We start from the raw sequence: 9532 nt of genomic DNA, 5'->3' as shown, positions 1-9532 counted from the left end.
TCATCGGGATCATCTCCCTCCCCTGTGGTTAACGTCTGGTGATGAGGGTCAGGAACCTGCTTGGACTCAACATCTTCCTGCACCGAATGAAAGCTTAAAAAAAATTTGGACATCGGTGCAGATGCTTCCCTCCCCTTGATTCTGTGACTGTTTGGAGTACACTCCTGATGCCCATGGTGTAGAATGGGTGAAGATTTCTACAGCATCGTCCATCTGTGGTTTGCTACAGTCATTTGGGCAGTTGGTCAGTTGTGACGCGGGTGGAAGCATGGGTAATTGGAGTGCCACCTCTGTGGACTGTACATGGTGTAATATTGAGGTGGAGTAAAAAGAGGAGAGGGCACTTGCCATCCACTGGAGCACCTGCTCTTTCTGGGCCTTATCAACAAGGCGTATCGCTGTGCGGCTGCCAAAGGAAAGGAGCGCAGTAGGCCGTCCACTAACATAAGTTGTCAGTTGTCTTTGGACAGAACCTGTTTGTGTTGACTCACTAATGCTTTCACTAACATTACCACGTACCCCACGTACACCTTGAACACCAAGCCTATTTCCACTTCCACCATACTCTCTTTTTAACACTCATTTTGGTCAGATACAATGGTAGGAGCACGCAATTAACTAAAGAAAAATTTGTTTTTCTCCTGTGCAGTAGCTCAGCACACACCTGAATTTCAGTGACACTAAATGACAAGGAAAGATATGGCCTGCTGTATAACGTTACTAACAGACAAAAGAAATTTGAAAGTATCGACATCATGCACACTATGAGATATTATCCAAACAATTTCAAACTGAGATGTCCCCTGCTGTATTACTTGAGGAACAGAAGAATTTTTTTTGAGTGTGAATGAGGCCAGTATGACATAGAATATATGAACCAAAATTTTTCAAACTCAGATCTAGCCAGCTGTATCACCTTACTTAGAGCAAAAAATATTTTTGGGTTACTCTGCATAAGCTCTGCGTCCAGCTGATTTTCACCGCCACTGACGTAGTAGCTGGCTTATAGCACTGTATGACTTTTGGCACAGGAAAAAATATTTTTTGGACAGGGCCTAGTAAGAGAAGTTTTTTTTTTTTACTGTGAAACCAGGTCAAGTTCAACACCACTAAAATAGGATCTGCCTTTTAGTTTTTAGTAGACTGGATCAACATTGCCACAGTAAAAAAACTGTTGTAGACTCGGCCTGCCAACCAAAAATATATATAGGTTTGACTGTGCGTACATGCTGACTTTGACCGCCACTGACGTAATAGCTGGCTTATAGCACTATATGACTTTGGGCACAGGAAAAAATATTTTTTTTATATACTCTGAATCCACCTGCAGTTCAACTCCACTAAAATAGTATCTGACACAAAAAAACTTTAGTGCACACAGCTTTCAATATCACAATAGCAACAGAAAAAAAACAGATTTTGTGCTCTGCAATAAGAAGCTCTGCAGACCGTGCAGAGCACAATTTCAAACCCACTAAATGAAAAGGTGCACTGCCCTGGCTTGATCACATTAGCAAGTGCAAAAAAAGATTCAAGGTGTCCTGAGACATGGAGCTCTATACCAGCGGAGCACAGCACTATTGTATGGCATGGGCCCTCTATTTCTGTCAGAATCTCAGTACTTGCACAAGAACATGAAAAATGTGCTGCACCAGCGGTTGCAGAGGTACACAGGCCATGAATTATTTACACTATCTGACTACCACAGAAGCGCCCATCTATCTAGCTAATATCTCTCATTACACAGGAGAACACTGAGCTGCGTCTGTCTCCAGCAGTGACATGGATATAATGGCGCTGAGGGAACATGGCCGCTTTTTATATTGAGAGGACATGTGATTTCTGCAGCCAAATGCAGAAGCCCTTATGTCTGGACAGAGTAGATGCTTCCTGCAATATGATTGGCTGGCCGCGCTTTCCTCAGTTAAAGTTACCGCCCACAGTTAAAAAAAAAAAAAAAGTGCGGCTGATCTTACCTGTTCTAAGCTCTCCACAGCCCCCACACTCACCTGGCACATGTCACCACTCATCATACACTTGCACTATGCTAGCAAAACTGTTCAAAACGCCGTTAATGCCCTGTGTTCGCGGCCCTGCGCAAATTCGTCAAACTTGTTCCATATTCGTGCCAAATTTTAAACTTTCGAACATTCACCGAACAAATCCGCTCAACACTTATTCTGAACAGTGTCACTTTATGAGGTTATAACTCTGAAATGCTTCAACAGATCCCACTGATTCTGAGATTTTTTTTCATGACATATTGTACTTCATGATAGTGGTGATTTTTTTTTTATATAACTTGCATTTATTTGTGAAAAATTTAGAAAATGTTGCAATTTTCAAACTTTGCATTTACATACCTCTTAAATCAGGGAGATATGTCACACAAAATAGAAGAAAAAAAAATAACCTTTACTTTTTTTTCACAAAAATGTTATTTTAGACCCCAATATTTTATTTTTGTAAGGGTAACAGGAAAAAATGGACTCCATAATTTTTTGCGCAATTCCTCCTGAGCACGACAATACCCCAGATGTGGGAGAAAACCACTGTTTAGAAGCATGGCAGGGTTCAGAAGGGAAGGAGCGCCTTTTGACTTTATGAATGTAAAATTTGCTTGAATAATTAGTGGATGCCATAATGCGTTTGAAGAGCCCCTGATGTGCCTAAACAGTGTAAACCCCCCACAAGTGACACCATTTTGGAAACTAGACCCTTCAAGGAACTTATATAGATATGGAGTGAGCACCTTGAACCCTCAGGTGCTTGACAGAAGTTTATAACATTGAGCTGTAAAAAACTAAATTTTCTAATTTTTTTCCACAAAATTGTATTTCAACCTACAATTTTGCATTTTCATGAGGGTAACAGGAGAAATTGTGCCAAATAATTTGTTGTGCAAATTATTCTGAGTAAGCTGATACCTCATATGTGGGGGAAAAACACTGTTTTGGTGCACGGTAAGGTTCGGAAGGGAAGGAGCGCCATTTGACTTTTTTTTTTTAATGTAAAATTTTCTTGAATAATTAGCGGATGCCATGTCGCATTTTTGGAGCCCCTGATGTTCCTAAATAGTTGAAACCCCCCACATGTGACACCATTTTGGAAACTAGTCCCCTCAGGGAACTTATCTAGATGTGTGGTGAGCACCTTGAACCCCCAGGTGCTTCACAGAAGTTTATAACATGAAGCCGTGAAAATAAAAATATCTAACTTTTTCCACAAAAATGATATTTTAGCCCCAAGTTTTTTATTTTTACAACGGTGAGAAGAAAAAATGGACCCCATTGAGTATGCCGATACCCCATATGTGGGGAAAATACACTGTTTGGGCACACATCAGGGTTCAGAAGGGAAGGAGCACTGTGTGACTTTTTGAACGCAAAATTGGCTGGAATTCAGATCGGACGCCATGTCGCATTTGGAGAGCAATACTCCTAAATAGTGGAAACCCCTCACAAGTGACCCCATTTTTGAATTAGACCCCTCAATGATTTTATCAAGGGGTATAGGGAACATTTTCAACCTAGAGGTATGACACATAAATTGATAAAATTAGGTCATCATATTGAATAAGTTGTGATTTAGTCTTGAGCGCAAATGCTCGCTTCTTGAGCTTGCATCGGGTACTCAGTTATGCAACATGTATCGCGGGTGCTCGAGTTACATGCTCGAGTCCCCGATCCACATGTATCACAGTTGTTAGACACTCCAAAAAAAATGCGGGGATCACTCGTGCATGGCAGACAAGGTTTTTTTGGCCGCAAAGCATGTGGAGTGGAGACTTGAGCATGTCACTCGAGTACCCGCGATATTCGATGCATAACGAGCACCCAATGCAAACTTAAGTAGCGAGCACTTGTGCTTAACACTAGTCGCCATTTTGTCATCATTTTTTTTCATTACTTTTGAAAAAATACCAACCTTAACCCTAACACAACCCTAACCTTAGCACATCCCTAACCCTAGCACAACCGTAACCCTAGCACAACCCTAACCATATCCCTAGCACAACCCTAACCCTAGCACAACTTTAACCATAGCACAACCCTAACCCTAACTCTAGTACAACCCTAACCCTAGCAGAACCCTGACCTTAGCACAACTCTAACCTTAGCACAGCCCTAACCTTAGCACAACCCTAACCCTAGCACAACCCTAACCCTAGCACAACCCTAACCATATCCCTAGCACAACCCTAACCTTAGCACAACCCTAACCCTAGCACAACTGTAACCCTAGCACAACCCTAACCATATACCTAGCACAACCCTAACCCTAGCAAAACCCTAACCCTAGCACAACCCTAACTCTAGTACAACCCTTACCCTAGCACAACCCTGACCTTAGCACAACCCTAATCTTAGCACAACCCTAACCTTAGCACAACACTAACCCTAGCACAACCGTAACCCTAGCAGAACCATAACCATATCCCTAGCACAACCCTAACCCTAGCACAACCCTAACCCTACCTCTAGTACAACCCTAACCATAGCACAACCCTGACCACTCCTGGCACATTGTCACAGCTGAGACCCGGTACTATCAGCTGACACCCGGTGGCGATCGCCTCGCATCACATGTGTGGGCGCAATCACATTCTGCGTAATAGTACATCCCTGGCTCAAAAGGCCCAGGGCACAATGACGTACTTTTACCACAAATGTCAGAAAGGGGTTAATTCATTTTGTTGCAATGTTGCGGCTGCTAAAAAAGCGTAATTTCGATATTTTTTTTGTTGCACTGTTTACCAATTGGATTACTTTATTTTATTCTTTTATAGATTGGACTTTTTTCTGAACATGTGTCACGCAAGGTGAAGGAAGGAAAAAGTGTACACCAACAGGAAGAGGGGGAAGGGAGCCCAACAACTAGGGAAATGAGGAATGGAGACCCCTAGTCAGATCTAATATCACCCTGACTACCCTATCGTCGCTAAATAGGTTCTGCACCTATCGCCAAGCAGGAAACCTAATCCCTGAATGTCCCTAGAGCTAGGCTCTAGGTAGGGAGGGGACAGGGTGAACACTGATAAAGCCCCACTGTAACCAAAGACAACAAGGTAAACAAACAAAGAGGATACACTTAGCTTGAGAAGACACCAGAGAGATCACACAAACTATCCTCCAAAGGAACTCTAAAAAAAATCTAGCCGAATACTAGTACTCCAGGCCTTGACAGAGGAACATAGAGCTATCACTGGTGACTCTCTGGAGACAGGGAGAGTTTTTAACTACCATTGAAGGGTGTGTCAATTAGCAGCAGAGATGGAGGTCACTGCAGGGTCCTAAAGGTAGAAGGATATCACTACAGAAATGAGAGGATCAAGAAGGCGTCAGCCATGCCAAGTACAGGAACCTTCTACAGCCGGATCTGGAATGACTGTCTGTCACACTTGATACACCCGTGACAGCATGGCAATACCAAATATGTGTATTTTTTATTGCATTATTTTAAATGGGGCAAAAGGTGTTTGTTAAAATCTGCTGTTTGTGATTGACAGCAGCATTTAACATGTTAATACCACAATGCTTATCGGGGGCCTTTTAGGCCCCGGTGCTGACTTTTTTGCTATTATCTGGAATTTACTTTAGTTAGAATTTTAAAACACTAGGTATTCCTCAAGTAAGTCATTGTTGGTAATATCCAGTTGTTCATATAATTCTTTTGATATGAATTTTGGTGTAGCAATGCTTTTTTGGGGAAAACCACATCTGTACGGAACAGGGGCCTTTTAGGCCCCTGCTATCTTTATCATGTACTCAGCAGTGTTTGTATCTCAAGTTATTTTATTTGTAGTCAGGGTTCTGGGGGAGGGGCAGGGGGTGGATCATGCCATGTGATTCTGTCATGTGATTTTGGGAGGGAGTGATAAGGCCTAGAAAGAAGACGTATCACTTCTGCAAAAAATAAGTTCTGGAAAAATATCTCATAAAAGGAACCTTTTGCATATATTGGAGTTTTAATGCTGGCAGGGAGTAAAAAATCGTATGATGTTCCAATTAGATAATTAATTCTGGACCCACTTTCTGATCCACACTATAAAGCGACAGTGGCAGTTGACACACATGAGGAAATAAGAAGAAACATTCGATTTGATGATAAGCGCACTCGTGCAGCGAGGTTCCAAACAGACAAATTAGCCCCTATCAGTTATATCTGGAACATATTTATCAAAAATTTCACCAAATTTTACAATACTAGTGCTAATGTTACAGTAGATGAGCAACTTGTACCCTTCAGAGGACATTGCAAGTTCATACAATACATGCCCAGAAAACCAGCCAAGTATGGAATAAAAATCTTCTGGATGTGTTACCCTGCAAATATTATGGCATAAATGGGATTATCTACTGTGGCAAAGAAGCTGATGCACCAATACAGAAAGATCTAGTGTCTGATATTGTGAAAACACTTGCTGTACCAATATACAATTCAGGTAGAAACATTACCATGAAAAATTATTTTACCAATGTTGCACTGGGCAATTTTCTGCTTGAAAAAGCTGTTACACTTGTTAGCACTATGAAGCCAAACCAACGAGAAATTCCTCAAGTAATGAAACACAATCCACAGCAAGCACTTTGTGAGAGTTTATTTGGTTTCAACAACAAAGCGACACTGGTATCTTACAAAGCGAATAAGGAGAAATCCGTTATATTTCTCAGTACCATGCATTATGATTGCAGTATTAACAGCAATGACAGGAAATTGAAACCAGAAATCATCCTGTATTACAATAAAACTAAATGAAGTGTAGACAAAATGGATGAAATGGTGGGAGAATATTCATGCATGAGGCAAACAAGACGTTGGCCTGTAGTAATTTTTTCAAATATGCTTCATGTAGCAGCCCTTCCTTCTTTATTTATACAGAAACTCATCCAGAATTCCACGCAAGGAGGAAGGACAGGAGACGCCTATTCTTGAAGGACCTTTGCCATGAACTTATAATTCCTCACATGATGGAGCAAAGCAACATGAAATGCTTGCCAAAGCAAACTAAAGAAGCAATGAAACGGTGTGGCGTACAATTTCAGGATATTCCAGAGCCAGGAGAAAGAAAACAAAAGCGTTGTTTCATTTGTCCAAGAAACTTAGAGAGGAAAACTGAGCTATATTGTACCACTTGTGGGGTAAATGTCTGTAAAGAACATTCTTCAAAAAAGATAAAATGTGAAAATTGTTTGGAAGACCAATAAAATTGAAAAGAAAAAGTTAGAAAAGAAATGTAGCTGCATCTAGTTTACCCTAGATTTATATACCTTTGTGTGTTTTTCATATCTTTAAAAATAGCAAAAAAGTGGTACCCAGTTAGTTATAATAATAAATAGCAAGAGGGTAAAACATAACCTTTATTCAGTATTATTTTTTAAAAAAGGTTCAAAAAGGTGCAAGGTGCATGCATGAGTACAAGAAGTACCAAAGTACAATAATATTAAGACGAAATAGGAAACTTATCCTTATCCTGATGGTGTTCCTATATAAGAAATAGGTCACACAAGACATTTGAGTAAATGATTTCTCAGGCAAATGATGAATACTAACAAAGATAATCTCACTGGTATAGTTCACCAAACAACCGTGTCCTCTCTAGCTATTTCCCATCCATAATTCAGCCAAATAAGATAAGGTATTGATGTAGATACAATGCACAGCATATGGGAAAGGGAAACGCGTCGGGAGCCTGCCTGCGTTGAGACTGCATACCTATCATTAATGGAGGATCAGATAAGTTGAAAAATTTCCTCTATGATTATATAATAATGTTTAATGCCACAAAATAGTTTATTCAGTTGTGGATATAATGAATACATTTTTGCTGTTGTTGTTGTTCTATATGGTTGGCTGAGTTGCTTTATACACTTACTAGCATAAACCTTTCCCATATGCTGTGTATTGTATCTACATCAATACCTTATCTTATTTGCACGGCCTAAAATGCCCCCGTTACGTAAAAGTGTAGATTTGTGACATCACGCATGCTTGGGTTAAGAGCCATCGGCTGTAAAAGACACATGATGACAGATTAAATCAGCCACCGTGTGAAGGGAAAGGTGAAGGATCAGCATGTGAGCCCATATTGAACTCAGGGAGACAGCATATGACTTACCAGTTTTTCATATGTCTGTAAGGGATTAAAAAAAATTAAAGTCTGTTCTACTCACATCTTCAAATTTTACAATTTCTCATGAAACATTATAAAACAAACTAGAACAATTAGGCTGAGTATCTTGGTCTGGCCTCAGTAATACCTACAATATTATGTAGTATTTTTTAGATTATATTCTTATAAAATGCTTTTTGTATGGCTTTTATAAAGTCTTTATTTCTCAGGCTGTAGATTATGGGGTTAATAAAAGGAGTAAAGACAGTATATAGCAGTGATATGATTTTATTGATGGTTGATGATTGTCCTTTTGTTGGGACGACATAAACACTGAATATGGTCCAGAAGAATATGGAGACCACAGTGAGGTGGGAGCTACAGGTGGAGAAGGCTTTCTGTCTACCGGTACTGGATGAGATCCTTAAGATTGCCAAAACTATACAGGCATAAGACACAACAATGGTTGTGATAGGAATAAAGAAAAATGGAATACTTAGTAAATAAACCTCTAAGTGAACAATATAGGTGTCAGAACAGGCAAGTTCTAGTAAGGGAACAAGGTCACAGAATACGTGGTCAATGATGTTCGGCCCGCAATAGTTTAGTTTTGCTGTAGTTATTATGTGAATCAAAACAAAAGAAAATCCAAATACCCAACAGATGATGGTCAGTATCACACTGTGACCACTTTTCATGATAACGTTATAATGTAGAGGTTTACAGATGGCCACATATCGGTCATATGACATCACAGCAAGGAGAAGACATTCAACTGTTTCTGAAGCATCTAAAAAATAATACTGAATGATACAGCCAACAAAAGTAATGGTCGCCCCGTTGTTCAGTAGGACATGGAGCATATTTGGGACAATATCTGTGATCACCAAGATGTCAGTGATGGACAGTTGTGAGATGAAGAAGTACATTGGAGTGTGTAGGTTCTTGCTGGTGAACACCAGGGTGATTATCAGGAGGTTTCCACATATTGTCCCACAGTAAATCACCAGGAGAAGACAGAAAAGGAATATTTTTAATTCTTGGCTGATTTGAAATCCTAAAAGGAAAATCTCTATGACCGCAGTCAGATTATTCTCCAACATGTTGAACAATCTGGTTATGCTACTGAAATGAATAGGTACAATATATTATTATTTTTTTAATTTTCTAGAAAAATAATTTTAGTCATTTTATTTAATTTGCCCGAGTGTACATTTTGAAACAATATAAGTTAATGAGTCTCGTAGTAATGGGACTTATATTATTATTTGGATGGCCGCAGTAGGATGTAATAAAAATATTTATAAAATACATATTAAATGAACCATTCAAAACTCATCTTTGCCAGAGCATTTACACTTTCCAAAAAAGCTTAAATTGAGCATGAAATGTACAAACATAAAATATAACTTTATATAG

General features: G+C 39.6%; 1 protein-coding gene across 1 annotated transcript; it reads right to left on the bottom strand.

The window, feature by feature from the left end:
• Nucleotides 1-8283: 8283 nt before the first annotated feature.
• Nucleotides 8284-9216, bottom strand: LOC141167529 (olfactory receptor 11H6-like). The gene has a single exon (XM_073654922.1). It carries the CDS (start codon nucleotides 9214-9216, stop codon nucleotides 8284-8286), a length of 933 nt encoding a protein of 310 aa, XP_073511023.1.
• Between the last annotated feature and the right edge of the window lie 316 nt (nucleotides 9217-9532).

This window comes from Phyllobates terribilis, unplaced genomic scaffold, assembly GCF_046119375.1.
Source record: "Phyllobates terribilis strain yellow unplaced genomic scaffold, ASM4611937v1 Scaffold_11__3_contigs__length_659146591, whole genome shotgun sequence".
NCBI classification, from domain to species: Eukaryota; Metazoa; Chordata; class Amphibia; order Anura; family Dendrobatidae; genus Phyllobates; species Phyllobates terribilis.
Note: the sequence above shows the minus strand (reverse complement) of the source record. Positions and strands in the feature narration are given on the sequence as shown.

Bases quoted from the DNA above. Each gene is read 5' to 3' on its own strand.
- LOC141167529 (XM_073654922.1), bottom strand. From the start codon at position 9,216: ATGTTGGAGAATAATCTGACTGCGGTCATAGAGATTTTCCTTTTAGGA.